This window comes from Kazachstania africana, chromosome 1, assembly GCF_000304475.1.
Source record: "Kazachstania africana CBS 2517 chromosome 1, complete genome".
Classification (NCBI taxonomy): Eukaryota; Fungi; Ascomycota; class Saccharomycetes; order Saccharomycetales; family Saccharomycetaceae; genus Kazachstania; species Kazachstania africana.
In genome coordinates, this window is record NC_018940.1 from 289,416 (window position 1) to 311,624 (window position 22,209).

Consider the following 22,209-nt stretch of genomic DNA (forward strand, 5'->3'; position numbering starts at 1 on the left):
TATTATATGAAAAGGTTTAGGGTATATTGATGTTCTTTCTATACTTTTCATAATTTGAAAATTTGTCTATATAAGAGTACATATCAAAGTCTAATAAAGATCTTTTTCTTGTATAAGAAGGTAGAAACAAAGGCTAAAAATGCTGCATATGAGATGAGCGTGATGATGGCAACGGAGTCTGTTGCATCAATTGTCGCCATCGACATATTAATCAAGCCTGTGCTAATGTTGGCTAGAAGGAATAAAAATAGCCCGTTGCAGTTCATGGCTTCCAATTGGTCAGGTAATTTAGATGGGTCCTCATCACATGCTTTATCAAATAACCTATGAACGGCACAATAGACGGTTAAAAATCCTACATTATAAGCAACAACCCAAATAGTGTAAGGGAGGTTAGCAAATCTTCTCGATATATTATGTGGATGGAAGGTGAAAATAGTCTGAGCGAATACGACAAGTATTAAAAACCAAATTAGTAAACCTTTTAACGGTGTTACCGTTGTTAATTTATCCCACGTACTGACCTTTTTGTTTTTCTTTGGAATTAAGACTGTAACAGAGTTTGTATACAGATTGTTTTTTGTTGGAATATTACCCAAAAGATAAAAACCGGTACTTTGGCCCCACAGGAAGATTGCGCAATAACCCATAAATGAAACAATGCCTTCCCTATTTGAGCTTATCCAATCTTTTCTTTCAGCTAAAATCAAAAACTTCAAAAAGTTCTCATCTTTGATCAAATACCACTCGTAAATGAAGGAAATTACTAATGCAATGATAAATCTTGGAATGATCTCCGCTATTGGATCAATTAGAACTAAAACAATAGGAAGTAACGCCAATGTGATAAAGAAATTCCAGTGGACACCATACTCGGTAACATGTTCTTGATAGTCTAACTTTTTAACAAAGTATAGTCTTAGCAGACCAAGACACAACAAAGTTGTACTTGACCTTAGTGCACTTCCTATTCTTTTCCAAAAACTAGTCTTGTTTGATTTTTGCCTCAAAAGAGTTCGTGAAGATACGAGACCGTTACTAAAGACAAATGATCCAACACCTAAATCCATTAGAGAGGTACCCCAAGTTTCAACTTTAGCAAATCTACGAGGGAATATTTGAAAATCAACAGCTAAAATACCTAAGCAAGTCAAAATTAGCATTCCGGAGCGATATGCTGTAATATATGGTTTTCTTACCAACTTAAACTGTTGAGAATTGTTGTTACTATTACTCCTGCTTTTGCTCTTCTTGACTGTCTTGTATTTATCGAAGATATAATATAACCAGTATGATAGTGTGGGAAGTAACATCAGAGTTGTCAATTTGGGAATATCATTGGCATATAATGTCATAGATAATAGAGGAGTAAGCCAATTAAGGGCGAAATCCAGAATTGGATGGAAACCGTCATTACTCTTATCGGCACTATGTATTAGATTCCAGCAAAAATAGGATGTTACAGCCACTGAGGTAACTAAATTGATTTCACCTATTGATCCACCAACTAAACCAGTAACAAACTCCTCTTTTCTACCTTTTAATGAGGACATCGTCTTCCCACCGTGCTGTTTACGTCTATCTATTAATGGTGCTGTTTGATTTTCTTTTTTTTTGAGTTTTTCATGTATATAGATCGATCATTGGTATATCTGTACATATTTTATATGCGAATGCAGTACATGAAAATGAAGTTGCACAAGTTACAAATCTAGTTGTTTGACGTTATTTCTGGTCAACCTTTTTGACGGTACACTCGTAGTAGTTGTGGAACTTCCGTACGTTATTTGAGTATGGCTACCAAAACTATCATTTTGCGCTGTAGCTTGGATGCTGTTGTCATCATTATCGTGGTTGTCGTTATTATTATCGAAAGTTTCGTTTGACATCATAGTACCCCAACTGGAGCTTCTCTTGACGTTTTGTATATGCTTGTTTTCTTGTAATTTTGCCCGTTTTATGACTGGATCTATTCGTATTTCTTCACTTTTAACAGAAACTGAAAAATTTCTTTTCGTTCGTTGTGGATTTGACGAGCTAGACGACTTTATCTTACTGACGACTTCTTTTGCAGTGTCTTTTAAATTGGACGTCGTTTGATTTGTTTTCCAAACGGTAGTGTCGACTTTATAATTATCTGATACCATGTTGTTAGTGGGTAAAATTTTGACATTAAACTTGGTTGGTTCACCCTTTGGACACATTATACACCAGTTAACATTGTTTAATGAAACAGTAGGTTTCTGGCGGGGAAGGTATTGAGACGATGTGTGTTTGAATATGTCCATTAAGAAGGCAGGTGTTGCCACAGGTATGAAATGATTATTTTTGATAAATTCAATCTTTTTCTTCATAGAATTTCTGAAGACAGGGCTTAAGTTATTATTTTGTAAATTCTGTTTGAAAAGGTCACTATATTCATTTTGCCACAGTGGGTGTGACATGGGTATACTTGATAAAGATGAGATGTTTATTAGTAAGACATCAGTTTGCACATTCAGATACTCTGTAAAATTGATACCCATTGGTTTCAAAATTTTGAAAACTTTAGTCAGATGTAAGAGTTCTACGCCATAAAACCCAGTTATAGAGATGTTTAATACTTGATTATTCGAAATGTTTAAAGTGGATGATATTTTGAAATTTTTCGTTTGAAAAAAAGGTTTGGACCATGAATCTATTGGACTAATTAATTTTTTGTAATGGAGACATCTTTCTATGAAGAAATCTGTGACTAAAGAAGGGTGAATATCCTTCGGGAGATCAATCTCATCTAATGGTATGTTACTTGGTACAATTAGATATTGTGGTTCTAAAGAATCTGAAGTGGAAATGATACCTTCATTTTCAGTAATGACTTTGAAGAGGATATCATGATGTTTTTGAGGGAATTTATCATGAATTTGAAAGATACAATTTTGAAAAATTCTGTTTGAATCTTTGGATGAATCGTTTGCATCCATTTGAAGATCCATTGAATTATGCTTATTTTCTCTCGTGACAGATGAATTTTCAGTGGAAGATAATGCTCTATTCCATAGTTTGTCGGCTTGTGGTTTGAATTTATTTGTTAAATTGACATGAGATGTGGTTGATTCATTCACTAAAAGACTAGTTGGCTTCATTTCGCCGATTTGATCCCAAAAATCGTAAGCATCCGAGCCAATCTTATCGAATGGTTTATCTTGTACATTTTCTACAAGATAGTAAGGATCATATTGCAAGATTGCGTTTCTCTTTTGGCAATCTAATAACCATTTATAATGAACGATTGGGATATTTAATTCTATTGCAGCTTTTGTTCTATAACCATCTAGATTATCATTAATGAAAATAATATCACTATTTGGATAATTTGATTTGATATCTTTCCTGAAATCTTTTGAATTACAATTAATACAATTTAATTGATTTGCAATATGATCTAAATCTTGAATACCATCAATATTATGAAAATTATGGATTCTACCAATAAAGATATAAAAATTTTTCAATGTGAAAAATGAGAATTTTAAATCTAATACGTTTAACATTCTAATTCTATCATTTTTAATTGATTTAAATTTATAATGAGATTGAAGTGTAATGTCATTACCTGATTTCCAGAGTTGGTAGAGTTCTAGAATCGTTCTATAATAGATGAAAATGATGTCATTTCTTGATTTTGCTGCAAATTTGTATTTTGGAGAATGTATGGCATCGTTAGAATTACCGATGATGAGTACGTTAACTTTTCTTGTCAGATCATTTGAACAAGTACCGCCTAATTTGATGATTTTTTTGTATATAGACTTGAAGAGTGTTTCATCCTTGATACATGTTGTACAGAAAGTTATATCATGGAATGGTTTCATTGGGATGACATATATATATATATATATATATATATGTATGTATGTATTTATATGTAATGTAAAGATATCTTGCATAATAACTAGAAATGATAATGTTTATAATTCCACGCGATGCTTGATATTGCGGATAATAACAACGAAAAATTGTAAGTTACACGTGACCTATGTTTTTTTTGTTTTTTTGTTTTTGAAGATATAATATAAGTCACGTGGAGAGTTACCATTGTGTTTGGGTGTTGTATACGTATATTCGTGTTTTTCCCACGTGATTGATTGATTGATTGGTTATTTCCCAGTTTTCATTGACCGAGAAGATTATGAACGGCACGTTTCCACCCACGCACCCCTTCAAGTGTAGATTTGCTGCTCTTTGGTTACGAAAAAGCCGCTGATGCTTGGGAGGGTGGCAGGGTGACCACACCGCAGAGAAGGGAGTCACTGCACCGGGATTTTTTTTTTTCCGTTACTCTCTTTGCTTTGGCGCTCGGATATTCGTAGACTGAGAGAGCAAAACCGCAGAGACACTGTTCCTTTTGTCCGGGCAGCGACGGCACAATTATTAGCCGCCGAGGTTTCCAATATTCTGTTTCATTTGGCCCTCCCTACAAAAAAAAAATATGAAAATATATAAAGGGGACAGTTTATTCCCATTTTGATTGATCTTTTTTTCGTGTTCATGTTCCTCTTCTCCAGTTACATCAATCATTTACGTTCCTATAAAGCTATACTTGGTTTTCTCCACATCCAAATAGGATGTCTGTCATTTATTCATGAATACTAGTAGTGAACTTTCAAAATTTAGAGTATCACAAGCTTGTGATAGATGCAGACTGAAAAAAATTAAATGTGACGGTCAAAAACCACGATGTTCAAATTGTAAAAAAATCAATTTCAATTGTGCAATTTCAACAAAATTATCAAGAAGAGGTTTACCAAAGGGCTACACACAAGCTTTAGAAAATGAAGTTATTAGATTACAAGATTTACTGAAACAACAACAACAACAACAACAAAACGATAACCAACAACCTATACAATCTCCAAATACATTTCCCTTCATTAATGACACTTTCTATATTCACAACAATTATTCTTACCAAAATTGTTATTTAGGAAATTTATCCTACAATCACATATTTGACCAGCATTCAAATAAATTTGAATCAAATAACAATGCTGACAATAATAAAAACAGCAACACTGCTAATGATTGGCTTGTTGACTTACAATTAAATGCAATGATTAATAATTTGAATTTAAATTGGCAGTTTTTTTTACCACAAATTTTAATTTCGACTTTTAAAAATGATATCACAAATTTAAAGATTAAAATAAAATTTGCCATTGAAAAATTTCTACAAGAATCAAATTCGTTAGTACCAATATTATATCCACAATCTCATTGGGAATCAAAATTGTTTCAATTGATTGATAATATAGAATTTAATAAAGATCCTTTAATCCTATTGTCCTTGTTATATATTATTCAGATCAATTGGAATTGTTTAAATAATGTCAAATTATTTAAATTGACAAAATTAATCATATTCACCAACGATTCAAATTTAAATTCTTTACAAGTCTTATTATTATCATGTCATTACTTCATGGGCTCACCAAATTCATATGAATCACATTCATGGTCTACTGAATTATTAAATTATGCATACTCAAATATTTTATCGATGGGTTTATATATCAATCCAAAACAATTGATTAAATTATCAGAAAGAAATTTTATTCAGGATGATTCAAGAAATATAGTAACTTTTTGGTCTTTCCAATTTTTAAGTTCTTGGTATTCCTTATTAAATGGGTTACCAAAATTTAATTTTTTAATTAACGAATTTCAACCAAAAGAAATTAAAAATCTAAAATTGACAAATTTAAATTGTTTCCAAATTCTAATCCAATTGATGGTTAAAAATTTAGATGGTATAGATTTTTTGAATTTTAATCAAAATAAAAATACGACAAATAAATCTAAAATAATTTTCCTCCTAGAAAATTTTAGGAAAAAATTAATGAATTTAAAACTGTATCATAATTTAAATGATCATCAATTAAACGAATTGATAATATTGGAAAAAAATGATTTCATTGAAATTCAATTAACTTTATACTATTTGATATTAACACTCTTAGTGCTAACTTCAACTAAAGTTACTGACACTTTAGATGAAATTTCTTACGAAATTTTGTCACTTTATTATTTAATTTTAATGAATCAAAAAAATTCAAACTTAATTGATCAACAACCTTTACAATTCAATTGTTCACATTTCTTACCAATAGATAACGTACAAATTATTGATATTTGTCTCAATAATTTAATTAATTGGATCCATAGCAATACAAATTCACAGGATTTTTGGAAATTTAAAAAATTTAAGAAATTCTTGAAAAATTGGTGTGAAATTTGGTATCAAAACAATTATCAAGATCCAAAATTACTAAAGATTTTAAAATCATTTAAAATAAAATTAACCAACACTAAAAATATTCAATCGTTAAATCCTTCCATTTATTTGGAAAAAATCAATAATTTTTATAATTTTAAAAAGGACAATAATACTTTACTTAGAACTGATTCAAATGCAATTATGGATCAATTTAATATCTTCGCACAAACACCAATTAATGAAAATTTATCTCTAAATTCATTGAGGTTTTTATCACCAATATTAGCAAATACAAATGGTACTACCACCAATAACAATCCCACTCAAGATAATGAAACTGAAGATGACGGTTATATAGAAGATAATGATGACGATGATCCTTTGGAAATACCTTTCAAGAAGAGAAAAGTATCATTATTCCAAAACAAGAACTATCAACCTACCAACAAAAATTTCGTTGATCTATTATTATTACCAAGCAGTTATAGTCATACAAATGACATCAATACCGGTAGAGACAATACAACTTCCACTACTACTCAATGATACAGAGAATTTCTTTGGTGTATACATGCATATATTTTTTATAGACTCATGTACATCTTGATACATTTCTCAGGAATTGGACTGCAAGGACTCTCGACATAAAATGATTCATCCATTATGACAGCCTATGTTTTTTTTTCAGTGAATGACTGAAAAATGACTGTTAAGCAATTTGCATGATAAATGACTCACTCGCTATTTTTTTCACTTAACGGAACACGTATAAAAGCCAAATCGCGTTGCCGTAAAGCGAATTTCCATTTCAGAAACAATTTTTGTTACCGTTAAGTACAAGTAACAACGATAGCGTCACAAATTTTCCCAATGACACAAATGCCAATCCGTCACTTAATTTCCATCAAAGATCTAACTTCCCAAGAGTTGGAAGCTTTAGTTAATAAGGCCCAATACTATAAGACCATATTCAAAAATGGTGATCCAAATGATTTCCAAGCAAATCACATCAAATTGTTAGGCAAGACCGTTGCTTTAATCTTTAGTAAGAGATCAACAAGAACTAGAGTCTCTACTGAAGGTGCTGCATCTTTCTTCGGTGCCCAACCAATGTTTCTAGGTAAAGACAATATCCAACTCGGGGTAAATGAATCTCTTTACGATACCGTCAAAGTTGTCTCTTCAATGGTCTCTTGTATCTTCGCAAGAGTAAATTCCCACGAAGAAATCCAATCACTGGCAAAATTTTCAAACGTCCCAATCATCAACTCATTGTGCGATACATATCATCCACTACAAGCCATTTGTGATATGTTGACGATAAAAGAACAATTCACAGATGACCTCACAAATGTCAAAGTTGGTTGGATTGGTGACTCAAATAACGTCATTAACGATATGTTAATTGCATGTCTAAAATTGAAAATGAACGTCTCTGTTGCCATCCCAGAAGGTATTGAAATGAACTCCGATATTATACATGCAGCTTCTCAGGTTTCAGAAGAAAATGAGACCTCCTTTGAAGTTACGCATGATCCAAAGATTACTGCTAAAGATGCAAACATACTAGTTACAGATACTTTTATTTCAATGGGTGAAGAAAAGGAAAAGGAAACAAAATTAAACCAATTTAAAGGTTTTCAAATCAATAGCGAATTAGCATATATGGCCGACGCTAATTTCAAATTTATGCACTGTCTACCAAGACACAAGGAAGAAGTTACTGATGATGTCTTTTATAGTCCAAACTCTATCGTTTTCGAACAAGCTGAAAATAGATTATACGCTGCCATGGCTGCAATTGATATCTTCGTCATCAATAAAGGTAACTTCAATGCTTAATTTCTCTAATAACATTTATATATATTTCTGTAGTCTATAAATTGATACACACGTCTGCGACAAACTCTTCTGAATCATTGAAGTTTAAATAATAACTGCTTTCTCCATCAGCATCATCTTTCATAATTCTTTCACATAAACTATTTGAATAAGAGGCCTTAATATCGCTATTCAATCTGCCAATCGTGATATGTGGGAACTTGTTGGAACATTCTAAACCCGTTATTGTCACGTTATCTTTATCCGTAACGCAATTAGTATCTTCAAATTTAACCATAACGGCAACAATCTTATCATCCCAACATAATTTATCGAGTTTAAACTTCACTCTATAATCTGTCTTGAATAATGTCTCTTGATAATTATCCCTAGCTGATATCTCTGTCAACTGAGGATCAAACTCTTTCAAATATTCCTTCCACAAAATTTTATCTCTTGGATCACCTCTTTTACCTTGCGCTACATGCGAAAGAGTAATATGGAAACCTGGTTGGAAAAGATTTTCATCTAGTAATTTTTCCAATGGTTCAAAATTGATACCATGATTATTAGAACTGTCATCCTCCATTAATTGCATGATTGCCACGATCAATTTATCTTTATTGTCAAGATTTGCGGAAAAATATGCAGGGTTTATTTTTTTTGTTAGCTTATTATTCATATTCATCTCCTTTGTCTTTGATGGTATCTTAAACTCTATGCTTTGCTTAAATGCATCTTCTAGTTCCATAGTCGTGGGCATTTTGGGTATTAATATCGGATATTTTTCATGAAGTTCATTAATAATTGTCATGGAATTAATCAACGACGAATTTTCATGATTTTCATTATTCACATCAAGCTTAATTAATAAATCAAATAAATTGTCTGGAATTCTATCTTCAGCAACAGGCTGAAATCTTTTCCAAAATCCGCTCATAATACCAACTACTTTCCGTTCACCATATTTATTTAGTTGAATAGTTTGATGATTATCTCCTCTTTGTAACACTCTATTTACAGTAACATTCTTGATCCTATCTAGATCATCAATTGAATTGACAAATGAAATACCAATGATTTTGATATTTGTATCATACGAAAGGTATTGTTCTTTGTATTGTTCTACCCATTCAAAAAGTTGTTTACGTTCTCTAAATTGATGATTATTTCTATCCACTATGACACACTTTGTATCGTCCTTCGTTAATAATTCCAAAGATCTTTTGATGAGAATTGCCTTGTCCTTCTTATTATGTATGTCATCGTTCTGAATATGACCCCAATTAAACAAATTCTTTAAAATTAAAGCTGTCGTGGTCTTGCCACAACCAATTACAGCAATTGGGAAGATTAGGAATTTAGTATTAGAATCGACTTTTTCATAATCGATGGAATTTTTAAATTCTAGTTCTTGTATCTTTTCATGATTCAAAATTTCAAAGCCTGTCATACCATAGGATTCTAGAAACATGTTTCTTAATTTTATTATACCAAATCCCTTCATATATTCTTCACAGATAATTGGGTCATTTTCTAAAATAGGGATCACAAAATCAAGATATTTGTTAGTAATGAATTTATGCTTCTTGAAATTATAAACTCTGATTCTATGCTCAATATAATCCTTAGTTACTTCTCGCCATTGTCTGTACATCAAATAAGGCTCTTCGAACTTGAATTTAAAAAAAAAGGCCTCAGCTCCTTCCAATCTGTGGCATCTAATCACAAAACCCTCAATTTCTTGATCATTGAAAGAACCCTTCGTTGAAACTGTCTCTAGGAACTTTCTCAATTCTGTGGTTGTATCAATATTAAATGATTCGAGTTTATTGAATCCATATTTTTCAGCAAATGTATCAACTCTTTCCATAGCCCAAGTCTGGAATGTAATTTCATTAGGATTGAGACCATGTAAGTACAGACCTCTCTTGTCTCTTCCATATTCCAGAATATGTTCTTCAAAAGAGTCGTCACAATATTCTGCAACAGCAGTAACATTTTCCCTATACAATGTGGTTGCAAACTCTTTAATATCAATATCGTGTCTCGTCAGTTGTTCGATGAGGAACTTTTCACCAGCTTCAGCATGATTCCTGTCTACATCATCCCTGAACCCGGTCGAATGCTTAGAGCATACGACGAGTTCACCGTCTTCAAGCCCAGATATGAAAATAATGCAACCATTTGCCTTCACACTAACATTGTATGGTCCTTTGGTATTTTGTTCGATCCATTCCCATCTGGTAAATGGGGTTTCATCTACGTTGAAGAATTTGTCATAACCTCTGGCAACAATACGCAAGTTATCTGCAGAAGTAAAAAACCCACGTGCATTGATAGGTAAGGCAATCTTGTTAGGCTTACCATAATCCCATTCGTTGAATTTCCAACTGTTAATAACTTTATCGCTATGAAACAATTTGCATGGGATCTTGATGGCTCTACCACGGTTTGGAAGGTGCGTCGAAGCTTCTAGTTTCGCTACCAGCTCGGCTACTGACTCTGCACCTGACATTATAGACTAGAATGATTTCAAATAGTAGATAAGGCTGATTTTTCTGAACGTCACTTTGATTTATTCTTCTATATCTCATCGATTTATTTTTTTCAGGAACGGGTTCAAAAATTTCGAGAAATTCCTTCAATTAGGTAGATTTACAAATGAAAGATCAGCAATCCAGAGAGCTCATTCAGCACTCAACTACTCATTTAGACGTATTGTCTGGTAGAAAGCAGAAATTTGAATGGCCGGGCCTTTTTTCCTCCAAAATTTGACGCATTTTTCATAGAGAAACCGCTTTACTTATCGCAATTGTGATAACTAACGGCTTCACACGTTTTTATCTGAATATAAGTGATTGAACTTGCCATTGTCTTCACAGACCCAATGTGACTACATTTATGGAATTATATGCCTTGTTTTTTCTTTTTGATTTCTGGTATGCTGCCAACTTGCAGCTATTGCGCTACTAAAAAGCATTTGCCCAAGTCTTCTTGAATTTTGAGTTGGCACAACCTGTAAAATAAATGCCTAAACAAGTGTGATTCTTGCTTCAACCCCACGGTACCTCTTTTGAGCCGCGATTACTACTTAACTGCAGCCTCTTATACTTAGGCTACGCCATTCGAATCCTGTTCGGTTCATATTTTTTATATTTTTTCATTGAAAAATTAAATTTATGAGATTCAATTAGGAAGAAATGCTATATGTAAAGGGAACCCAAGAATTATAATACTGGTAGCTCGGAGAAAATCGCCATTTCATACGGAATGAATGGGACAGAAGTTACTAATAATATCGCTATTGATATAGACGAGGCTGATATACTGGTTTTATCACAAGGGCTGGAAAAATCCACCAAATTAGCGTACGAGATCAATAAATCATTGAAGAAAATATCCACAACCTCCAGTCAATCCTCTAAGTTATTTACTCCTATCATATCAAGAAATAATAGACTTGTTACTTTACAAAGGAACATTGAAAGTACCATCAACTCTGTAGCATCCGTTAAGGACCTAGCTAAGGAAGCTTCCAAATATGAAATCATATTAAGAAAAGGTATCAACACTATAGGCTTGAAACAGTTCATCAAAGTTATACATAAGCTGGATGATATGTTAGAAGACATCAAGTCTTCTAACGAACCCCAGAATTCCGAATTTCATGGTATCGTAAATCATTTAAATGATTTAATCAAATATAGTGAGACGGAATTGAGACTATATTTTAGTGCAATATTGAATACAATTAAGCCGTTCGATCCCCAAATACATATGAATAAGAAAATCCCATTTCCTTATTATGATGACCAAGAAATCGTCGAGCTGTCCAATATTTTAGATTATTTCTACAACAACTCTAAGGAGTCTCTAATTCAATCGGTCCTTGTATCGGAACGTTCAGATAAAATTTTGAGATGCATGGCTTTCCTTGAACCATTCTCAAAGCAAATTACTACTTCCAAGAATGCACCTTATGAAAAGGGAAGTAGTGGTATGATCAATTACACCGAAGCTTTATTGGGATTCATAGCCAATGAAAAATCCTTAATCGATGATATTTACTCCCAATATCCAAACTTGAAAGAATCAGTTGTAACTACAATTCTAGCACCACTATTAAACAATTATGCAAAGCTTTTCCAAACAAATTTGAATCTGATTGAACAAAATTTGGACAATGTTTTATTCTTCACTTTTGAAATGGTAGAAACTCTCTCCAAGATTTTTAAAGCCCTAAGTTTCAATAAAGCTTTACAATCACTTGATTCGCTCAGACAATGCAATTCACAGGTTAAAAAACTTACTAAATCAATTTTTGGTTTCACATTAGAAAGGGTTGTCAAAAAAGTTAATCAGCTGAATACGATTCCCAGCGATAATGGGGTTACTGAACCTACAGTTGACACCATGTCACGTTTAAGAAAGTTCAGTGAATTTAAAAGCGGTTGCATTAGTGCTATCGAATCTCTTGATAGGAGTGATTGGATTTCAAAATACGATAACAAAAATTTCACTTTTAACTCTGAATTTTTGACGGTACTCAAAGCTAACGAAAAGGGTGAGCGACTATTTTCTAGCTTTGTTAGTGATACGATCGACGTTCTTATTTTCCAGCTAGATAAAAAGGCTGAATTGATTTTGAATGAAACACACACCTCAGATAATCGTAATAGTAGTACTATTGAAAACGTTATCCATACAGGATCACATGCTAGTAAGGATTCTAAGAAGCAGAGAATAGGTTTCTTTATCCTGATGAACCTCTCTTTAGTGGAACAAATCATTGAAAAATCTGAACTTAACTCAATACTAGGCAAAGAAGGACACGACAGGATAGAAAAATTAAAGAAAAGATATCTTGAATATATGATTTTAGATTGGAAGAAATTAACGGTGAATTTATTGGATACTATTGTTATTGACACTTCAGGGACCAAGAAGACAAAGGATAAAGAACAAATAAAAGAAAAATTCAGAAAGTTCAATGATGGATTTGAACACCTTATATCAAAAAACAAACAATATAGACTTTCTGATCCTAGTCTGATGAAAAAACTAAGGTTTGAAATTTTAGCATTAGTCATTCCACTATACGAAAGATTCTATAACAGGTACAAGGACTACTTCAAGAATCCAAGAAAACATGTTAAGTATACTCCTGATGAACTATCGAATACTATAAATCAATTAATTAAATAGAATAGTATTAAGCGTTTAAGTATATATAAATTAAGTATAAAGAATAATAGTAAAGAAGAAAGAAAAGATCTCAAAAACAATATTAAGTACAGGCTTTATTGATGCGTTTTAATAACTTACTCTCAGCTTCATTCACCAGTTTATCATTTGAATCTGTCAATTCTGACAGATTTACCAACGATTTATCTGTATTATTACTATTATTCAAGGAAGTGCTCACATCATTACTCGCTGCTCGACATATATCGTTATCATCATTGTTACTGTAACTATCTTGCTCAAGTTCCGCAAACCTGAACGAGTTATGGTTGTACAATGAAGTGATATCGACTGAAGAGTCCAATGGTTCCATTGTGGATTGTAACATACTTTCTTCCATGCTAGTGGTATTAGTAGTATTTCTTTCTAGCAAAGGTTGTAACAAAATTGGATTGATTTGGGAAGAATTGGCCATGTCAATATATACCGATGACCTATTCGATGTCGCAACTGTGGCATTGTTAGAATTCAAAGTCCCTATAGCATTATCTCCTCCAATGGTCGTCGTTGGAGACAGATCGGTGGTATTATTTGAGGTCATAGGTCTTAAAATTGGCGATTGATTCTTCAATAAAATTGACGTTGGAACATTCTGGGATATGGAATTCGATCCACTGAAACTGAAATTTGATCCAATGTCAAAACTTTCATCATCACCATTGAAGGAATTCTCTAATTCTGCGTCCAGATTTAAGCTGGTCAATTCTGATCTGTGTACGGAGCTTGATTTCCGTCTATTGTTCATGAATACTTTGTCAAGAGATTTATTTAGTTTGATTCTTTGAAATTTTTTGGCAGTGTTATTCTTCAACAGGTCCAAACTACTATTAGTCCCACCTGCTCTTATTGAGTCAGTATATGATGGTGGCTCTTCGGGCGGCTGGTCAAAATCTGGAGGTGGCGGAGAGGAAAAATCATTATCAAGTTGACCATTATCATCCAATATTAAGGATATCGGTCTCAATGATGGAGAATTTATTGGTGATAAAGGTATAGCTTGTGGTGAGGTCAATTCTTTTGGCACTCTTTCGGGGTAAAATAAGTTTGGCTTTAATGATGGCGATGATAAAATATCAATTTGATTCTCCTGGGAAGTGTTTTTGGAAAATTTGGCGTTTTTGTTTGTCTTATCATGTATGGTATTTGTTCTAGCAATTTGTCTATTACAGGTAATATTGATGTCTAATGGCTGAACTTCTGGTGAAAGTAATGGTGATAGAATGACTTCTTTTGGGAAAAAAATGTTAGAATTGTGGTATAATTCCTGAGGTGTTGAGCCTTCAGATGATGGTACAGTGCCTTGATTAACGGAGAGATGGCTGTAATAACTGGGCAACAAAGTGTTTGCATGAGAACATAGCTTATGCAGAACATGGATTGGGGAATCGATACTAATTTCGTAATGTTTCCGCTTACCGTCAATATTTCTTGATAATCTAAGACAAATTTTGATCCAATGATTTGCCTTTATATTATCATGTGCAGTATCTGGATGTAAACGCTGCGTCATATTTTGCTCTTTGAATTTATTTGGAACGAAGACTTTGAATTCAAATTCCTTATTTGAGATTATACCATTATCATCATCATCGTCTGAATTTTCTTTCAATAAATTACCCATATATTTAGCTTTAGTTGAATGAATTAAGTTTGGGGGTAAATTTTTCAATCTAGGTCCACAATGTTCAGCCAATAAAACTTTTTTAGTTGGTTCAACTCTATGAACTTTTTGACTCCTACAATAATATTCCATAGTCTCTGTAATGTAGACTCTAATTCTATGTAGAACGAGTTTATCTAAAGGAGCAAATTTGAAATGAATGGGTAAGAAAGCATCCAATATAATATCCTTCGATGCAATTATAATATTATAATATAGAAGCTTTTCCCAGTCTCTGGAGATGACAATGGGTTCGCTTTCTTCTACTGAAGTGTCTGATTGTGTTCTAATGATACGTACTGGTAGTTTTGAGTTTATTGTATGTTTAAAATGGGTGAATTTCTCAACTGTAACCATCAGAGAATACTCAACAGAGCCAAAATCAGCCCTGATACTTTCAGGTAATGTTTGTGAGAGTGGTTGTTCAAATGGATAGATGTAGTCACCTGGTTGGAAGGTCAAAATGTCAGTGTTATTGTTTAAATTAAGAATATTATTAGTAGTATTATTGCTGCTTGTTAGTGATTTTACAGAAGGTGTAGCATCATTTGAAAATGTACTACTTAAAAGGTCCGAGATTAAAGTGTGTTTGGTGTTGCTAGTGCTAGAGATAGTACTGTAGGCGTCCTCGTTATTATTATTGGTGTTAAAATTATCATCATGACCGAAGGAGGCCACTCTTCTGAAAAGATTGAGAGGAGACAGACTTCTTGCCTTCGAAGAAGAATTAGACGTTATCGAAGTAGCTGACAGGGCTCTTGTCCTAACCTTTCTTGGAGGAATAGGTTGTTGTTGTTCGAGTGAGGTTCTTGGCGAAAGATTTAAGGGAGATGTAATGTCAGTCGAATATGCAGGTTTATAAATAGAGGCACCGCTATTTGTTGGATTGATAGAAGACGAATAGAATGGCCATACATGGTTGATTATATCTTTTGATTCTACAAATTCGTTTTTTTTGGGTGGGATACCTTCTGGCCAATCAGTTTTCGAGACACCTTTGAATGTCAAAGTAATTGATTTCAATTTTATAGGTTTCAATACACGTATAATGAGCGAACCTCTAAGTAACGCGGGTGGTTTACCAGTATCATCCACTGGGTTAGTATGGGAACGAGATGATGGTTTAAAACCTTGTAAGAAAATAACCGGCTCAACTAATTTGACATAAACTTGCACGGTATTTGAATGGTTTAACGGTTCATCGTCAATAGAAATAGTTATATCCTTTTCTGGAGGAAAAAGAGGCGCTGATAAAGTATTGAACTGAGTCTGTTTCATTTATTGGGTTCTTTTTTTATAGCATGGATATGAAGATAGCTAAGGATAAATCAATGAATGATTTCTTCTGACGGGGAGGAGTGTAATAGGAATTTGAAGAAAGTACTCGTGGAAGTAACTGTTTTTTATGGATTGTAGATGTGTCGATACAGGGGAAACTTGCAATTCAATGAAGTCTTTTATAATTCAATGAACTTCTCGGGTTTAATCTAATTGCAAATGCTAACCTCTTCTGTTATCAATGTATCATCAAAATTTCGACTTGTGCCGTCGTCAGTGGAATCCGTGGGATTTTTTTAGCCCAAGAAACCGCCGAGGAAAATTTCTTGAGCTAAAAACTTATTTCCCGCGGGTCGGTCTCGTAGGGTTGGAATGAAAGAAATATCAGGGCTGGGACGGGGCAAGCTGATCTGCAGAGGGGATGGCGTTAGGGTTATAATAAAGAGGCCCGGGTTTATGTCACGTGGTAGATGTTGGGATGTTTGACTATCACGTGACAGAGTTTTCCGATTGCTTTCATACATTTATTTACACAGTATACATGCCTCTTAAGATAAACGGATTCGTGGTCATCCGATAATAAGTAGCTTGAAATAACTGAAACTATAGGGTAAGATTTTGATGTCCGAGAGTCTGTTGAAGCAAGTTATTCATGATGAACTGAATCTGTATAATTTATTGGAGTTACCACTGGACAAATTTACGAAAATTTCCACTGCGGATTTAAAGAGGCAGTACAGGAAACTGTCACTGAAATATCATCCAGACAAGACGACAGATCAAAATGCTGAAAGGTTCCACGCTGTGTCAATGGCGATGCAGATTCTGGGAGAAGATCATTTGAGGTCCGTTTACGATAAATGGTTGGGACAGTACATTCGAGACAATAAAGATAGGAATAAAATGATTACCAGGTTGAAAACTAGGGAGAGAGCACCGCAGAAGAAAAGCGGGCATTACGATCTCAATGAAATGCAGAAATATGGTGAACAATTGCGTAAATTGAAACATTTCAGAATGAGTTATGGTGATTGGCAGCATTTAAATCTTGACACCGACCCAGAAGAACACAGCCTATATGACTCGTGTACGTTACGTTTTGAAGTTTGGAATGAAAAGTTAAAATTAAGAAATAATCAAGAGCTGAAGGATTACGTCTTAAAGAAATTTAATTTTGTAACAGATGAAATATTCGATGTCTATTATTCCGAGAGAAATGAGTATCGTTCTCACGACAGCAATGTACTAGCCATCTACGTAGTGTTCAAAACTCCATTACAGTCTCGAAAAGAGTTCGATCAATGCCGAAATCTATTGGACGATGAAGTGATTGACGTATCGCCAAGAACTCCTCTACATTACTACCCAGAACCACAGGAAAACTTAAAATTCAAACTTGATGACAATATTCTTAATGCAATCAATGACCACCAAGACCCAATCGTCATAGACTAATCTATCTTCGTGATCTTTTTGCCAACCATTTAAACCACTATATAATAATATTTTTTTTTTTTCATGTTACGAGCGATGAGGTTCTTCTCGGTGTTTTTACCCTTTCTGCAAGGGCCAGCATTTCAAAGTAGATATATATGGAAGACTCTTGAACAGAGCTATTTCGAATAATTCATCAGTGTGATAGGTGGTATGGACAGAAATTATGGCATTAGGCAATACAAGCAAGAAAAAAACGAGAAATCAAGCTCTACTGAATGAAAAAGATCAGTTCGATTCACTAAGGGCAGCACAAGCTATCTTCCAAAGACATAACAATAATTCCAGGTCAACAAAGAACCAATTAACCTCCGAACATAGTAACTATAAACTAGCCTCACAGCCTATATCTTTAAAGAAAACGGTTAGAGATTCTATTTCACAGAAGACATCAAGAAGACCTAATCCCAGTAGATCTCCGATCTTATTAGATCGACAGCGTTTATTACATTCGTCATCACCAATAATACACAACACATCTGTTAATCTCAATCATGCGTCAGCTTCCGAAAGTGATATTGCGTCAATTGCTGCAGCTTTAGCACATTCCCACATTGCTGACCACGAATCAAAGCTGAAGAGTGTATTCGAACAAAATAGTCCAGATGTAACCTCAATATCAAGTATGCAAACTGAAGAAACGCCTCAACCGAGTGAAATTCTGTCTAACCTTTCTTTGTTAGAAAATAGCAACGATAATAAAATGATTTCGCTGGGGACTCCCAATAATAATGATATTCATGACGAAGGCAACAAAGATGGACCCGTTCTACGACCTGTACCATTTGCTGTCGGTATAGAAAGAACAGGCCCAACAAGAAAACGACCTCCACCACCTCCTAATATTTTCCAAGAGGCCCAAGTATTTTCGGATCCTTCGGAATTTTTACATGAAGAACAATTGGAAAACATGTCATTACGTTCATTATCTTCTTCCTCGACTTCTTCCTCATCAGCATCGTCGCCAGCATCATCATCGTCATCGTCGTCCTCTTCTTCATATTCTACTGCAAGTGAATCTTTAATTCCAACGGAACCAACGGCAACACTTGTTGTACGAGAGTCTCCTACTTTAAGTCCCACTTTTTCAAATCAAAGTAGTGACGATTCGACCTACATGTTTGATAATGAGTTACAAAAGGGCTATAAGAAGAAGAAGAAGAAGAAGAAATCAAAGAGATATAAAGTGAAATCGTTAACTCATAAATTTTTCAGAAATAATGTTGTATACAACGAAGGCGACATTGAAGATAGTTCTACAACATCGAATCCAGTGAAGTTCAGAACGACAATGAGACATGACTACGAAATAAAACGAAAGTTTAATGAGGACAAACCTTGGAAAAAGCATCGTTCTGTAATGTATTTGTCTGATGCCGAGAGGAAACGGTATGAAGGAATGTGGATCGTGAATCGATTCACATATTTAAATTTACTCCCTTGGTGGCCACAAAACACTGATGATGAAAAGGAAGTGGAGGAAAATACAGGGAGAACACTCAATTTACCCGAAGAGGGGCTTATCTTGAATCAAATCGTAATGGACATTTGGAATCGATCGAACCTTCCCTCGACACTCTTAACCAGGATCTACGATTTGGTTGATCTGAGGAAAGACGGCACATTGAATAGAAAATCCTTCATTCTGGGTATGTGGTTGGTCGACCAATGTCTCTACGGTAGGAAGCTTCCAGAATATATCTCACAGCCACTCTGGGACAGTGTGGACAACAACATGATGAACATCATCCAAGAAAAGACATACAACGAACTCTACAGTAAGCAGAAAAAGAAAAACGTCAGGAGCAAACTGGTGAGAAGGGAACTCAAACATCTCTCCAGCGGCATAAAACACGTCTCATCTCATCTATAAATACACTCAATATGAGACGATAAAGACAGTCTCATCTTCCATCGTGCAAAACGCTGCTGTTTTCTGATATTCCCCGGCTTGATTTTCTTGGGCAAACAAAAAAAAAAAGAATTTCGGGTTCTCCGCTTAGAAAATCCCGCAGGAGAACGGGAAATCACTAAAGCTTTGTTCCGGGAAAAAGCAACGGTTCGAGAAAAGTATCAAAAGTATATATGATAATAATAATATTGAAGAACAAAGACGATCTACCGATTTTTTAATAACTGGTATTATCACAGGGTATAGGATGTTTAGGGTCCTAAGTGCATTGAAAGGTTCAAAATCTCCATCTGGAGATGATAAAGCTGATGCAAACAAGAAAACCGGAGAGGTCTTGACCCAGGTTAAAGATTTCGAGGTTGCTTTACGTGCAATGGACTACGTTCTTGACGATAGAACTACAAAGGGACTGGCCCTATTACAGGACCAAGCAAAGACCAGCTCGGATCAAACTATCAATGTCCTTGCTCAAGGCGTTATTGAGTTTTTAGAAGCTACTTTAAGTTTTGAGGTTAATGAAATGAAGAAGGCATCGGATACGTTGGCCAAAGCTGAACAATTATCTTTGAAAAGTAGGCAAGCTCACCAGAAGGCAAATTTAAAATCAAGTTCCTATTATCCAGCAGGAACTGTTTATGCGGTTACTTACACGGAATCTCTACTACTGCATGCGCTACTGATGTTATTTAGTGAAAGTATGATGGAAGCCGCTAAAGCTCTATTGAAATTGAGAAAAGCCAATTCTATGTTGCATGAAATCATGGGGTTGGTTAAAGATGCTGAACACAAGAAAAAACATCGTTCACAATCAAAATCATCTTTACCGGTATCTTCTTCTAATGAGGGGTCTGAGAAGAGCAGTGTTTCTTCAAATAATACTAGTTTAGCCACTTTCGATATCCCTGAAGATTTCGCTAGCGTCGATCATCTTGATGGTGAGGTCCTCAAATTGGCTGCAAAAGTCCACGACATGAGATTACAAAGATTAGCTGGTTCTCATATCGGTAATTCTCCCGCTGCTAACAGATTGAGAACAGAGTTGGGTCTTGACGCTTTGAAAGAACTCTCTCGAGATAAAATTACTGAGCATACCTGCATTTTCGAAAACTTAGATGGTACACAACCTACCATTGACGAATACATCCATTCTGGGGCTAAATTATGTTTTGGTATCTTACAAGTTGTTCTATCGTTGCTACCACCCACTATTGGTGCAGTTTTATCAATTGTCGGGTTCCGTGGTTCTCGTGAAGAAGGTTTAAGGCTTATTTGGGATGCTACTAGAGAAAGAAACATCCATGGTTGTATTGGTCTCTTAGCGTTGATGTTTTATTATGATGGACCGTTCCAATTTACTGATGATGATTTCGATATTCCCCCAGTTTCCAAATCCGGTGGCATCAAAACTAGCGAAGATGAACTCAACAGTTTCACTCTTCTACATCCGGGAAAATTATTGGAAAATGCATTATTACAGGCCAGAGCTCTTTTCCCCAATAGTGCCCTGTGGTTACTTAATGAAGCCAGAATGCTGTCAAGTGAAGGACGTTTAAAGGAAGCTGTAGCTCTTATGGATTCTATTGATATCGAAAAAATCCACATGAGACAGGTGAAAATCTTAATGATGTTCGACCGTGCCAACACTTTAGTACATTTGCATGAATACGAGAGAGCTGCAGAAGAGTTGCTTGCACTAGTCAACATAAGTGATTGGTCACACGCCTTCTACACGTATTTCGCAGGTTGTTGTTATTTGGAAGAATATAGAATGTGTGAATTAAATATGGCAGATCGTCCTGAAAAGAAAGATTACTACAAGGAAAAAGCCATTAAATTAATTTTTGGCGCACCAGAATACTTGGGTAAGAAGACATTCAAATCTAAAAATTTACCTCTAGATAGATTCATGTTAAGAAAAGTGGAACAATTCAAGAAAGTTCAAAAGAAGTTGAAGCTGGAGAACCCACTTGACGCAATTGCCACGTCACCAATTCATGAATTAGTTTATTTCTATAACGGTTACAACAGGATGACAAAAGATGGCCTTCAAATGACAAAGAAGCTATTGACAGAATATCATAATCCAGCAGTTGATTTACACGAAAAGAGCCAAGAATTAGTCAGGGACTTACTATTGTCTTTAACTTTACGTAGACTTGGTGAAGTTGACGAAGGTTGTAAATTGTTAGATGAAAAAGTCTTACCCCTCATTATTAATATTCAAAATGGGAAAGTCAAATACGTTAAGAGGAATGACGATCCATGGGCTTACCCAACAGCTTTATATGAACGTGCATTATTCAATTGGAAGATAAACGGTTTAGGTGACTTAAAACAATGCAGAGAATGGTTACTTAGAGCCCAGAATTATTATACAGACGATTATGAGTTAAGTACTCGTGTAGGAATGAAGATTAAAGCCGCAGTTGATAGAGTGGAACAATCCTTATAGGAGTCATTTTTAAATTGTTAAGCGTTTATCCAAAAATTGTATAGATCCCTGCGCATTATATACTTTATTATGTATTCAAAACCGAACGA

General features: G+C 34.4%; 10 protein-coding genes across 10 annotated transcripts; 6 read left to right on the plus strand and 4 right to left on the minus strand.

Moving 5' to 3' along the window:
• Positions 1 to 83: 83 nt before the first annotated feature.
• GWT1 (glucosaminyl-phosphotidylinositol O-acyltransferase) lies at positions 84 to 1,553 on the minus strand (the record flags this gene model as incomplete). The annotated part of the gene is made up of 1 exon (XM_003954670.1): positions 84 to 1,553. One exon carries the CDS (start codon positions 1,551 to 1,553, stop codon positions 84 to 86), a length of 1,470 nt encoding a protein of 489 aa, XP_003954719.1.
• Positions 1,554 to 1,703: 150 nt separating this feature from the next.
• On the minus strand, positions 1,704 to 3,854 carry DPB11 (protein kinase activating protein DPB11; the record flags this gene model as incomplete). The annotated part of the gene is made up of 1 exon (XM_003954671.1): positions 1,704 to 3,854. The coding sequence occupies one exon, from the start codon at positions 3,852 to 3,854 to the stop codon at positions 1,704 to 1,706; it is 2,151 nt and encodes a 716-aa protein (XP_003954720.1).
• Positions 3,855 to 4,624: 770 nt separating this feature from the next.
• On the plus strand, positions 4,625 to 6,802 carry SIP4 (Sip4p; the record flags this gene model as incomplete). The annotated part of the gene is made up of 1 exon (XM_003954672.1): positions 4,625 to 6,802. The coding sequence occupies one exon, from the start codon at positions 4,625 to 4,627 to the stop codon at positions 6,800 to 6,802; it is 2,178 nt and encodes a 725-aa protein (XP_003954721.1).
• A 324-nt stretch (positions 6,803 to 7,126) lies between these two features.
• Positions 7,127 to 8,098, plus strand: ARG3 (ornithine carbamoyltransferase; the record flags this gene model as incomplete). Its single annotated transcript, XM_003954673.1, has 1 exon — positions 7,127 to 8,098. The coding sequence occupies one exon, from the start codon at positions 7,127 to 7,129 to the stop codon at positions 8,096 to 8,098; it is 972 nt and encodes a 323-aa protein (XP_003954722.1).
• A 34-nt stretch (positions 8,099 to 8,132) lies between these two features.
• TRL1 (tRNA ligase) lies at positions 8,133 to 10,595 on the minus strand (the record flags this gene model as incomplete). The annotated part of the gene is made up of 1 exon (XM_003954674.1): positions 8,133 to 10,595. One exon carries the CDS (start codon positions 10,593 to 10,595, stop codon positions 8,133 to 8,135), a length of 2,463 nt encoding a protein of 820 aa, XP_003954723.1.
• Positions 10,596 to 11,350: 755 nt separating this feature from the next.
• EXO70 (GTP-Rho binding exocyst subunit EXO70) lies at positions 11,351 to 13,285 on the plus strand (the record flags this gene model as incomplete). The annotated part of the gene is made up of 1 exon (XM_003954675.1): positions 11,351 to 13,285. One exon carries the CDS (start codon positions 11,351 to 11,353, stop codon positions 13,283 to 13,285), a length of 1,935 nt encoding a protein of 644 aa, XP_003954724.1.
• An 82-nt stretch (positions 13,286 to 13,367) lies between these two features.
• ALY2 (Aly2p) lies at positions 13,368 to 16,262 on the minus strand (the record flags this gene model as incomplete). The annotated part of the gene is made up of 1 exon (XM_003954676.1): positions 13,368 to 16,262. One exon carries the CDS (start codon positions 16,260 to 16,262, stop codon positions 13,368 to 13,370), a length of 2,895 nt encoding a protein of 964 aa, XP_003954725.1.
• Positions 16,263 to 16,883: 621 nt separating this feature from the next.
• On the plus strand, positions 16,884 to 17,717 carry CWC23 (U2-type spliceosomal complex subunit CWC23; the record flags this gene model as incomplete). The annotated part of the gene is made up of 1 exon (XM_003954677.1): positions 16,884 to 17,717. The coding sequence occupies one exon, from the start codon at positions 16,884 to 16,886 to the stop codon at positions 17,715 to 17,717; it is 834 nt and encodes a 277-aa protein (XP_003954726.1).
• Positions 17,718 to 17,922: 205 nt separating this feature from the next.
• TAX4 (Tax4p) lies at positions 17,923 to 19,629 on the plus strand (the record flags this gene model as incomplete). Its single annotated transcript, XM_003954678.1, has 1 exon — positions 17,923 to 19,629. One exon carries the CDS (start codon positions 17,923 to 17,925, stop codon positions 19,627 to 19,629), a length of 1,707 nt encoding a protein of 568 aa, XP_003954727.1.
• A 286-nt stretch (positions 19,630 to 19,915) lies between these two features.
• IML2 (Iml2p) lies at positions 19,916 to 22,120 on the plus strand (the record flags this gene model as incomplete). Its single annotated transcript, XM_003954679.1, has 1 exon — positions 19,916 to 22,120. The coding sequence occupies one exon, from the start codon at positions 19,916 to 19,918 to the stop codon at positions 22,118 to 22,120; it is 2,205 nt and encodes a 734-aa protein (XP_003954728.1).
• Between the last annotated feature and the right edge of the window lie 89 nt (positions 22,121 to 22,209).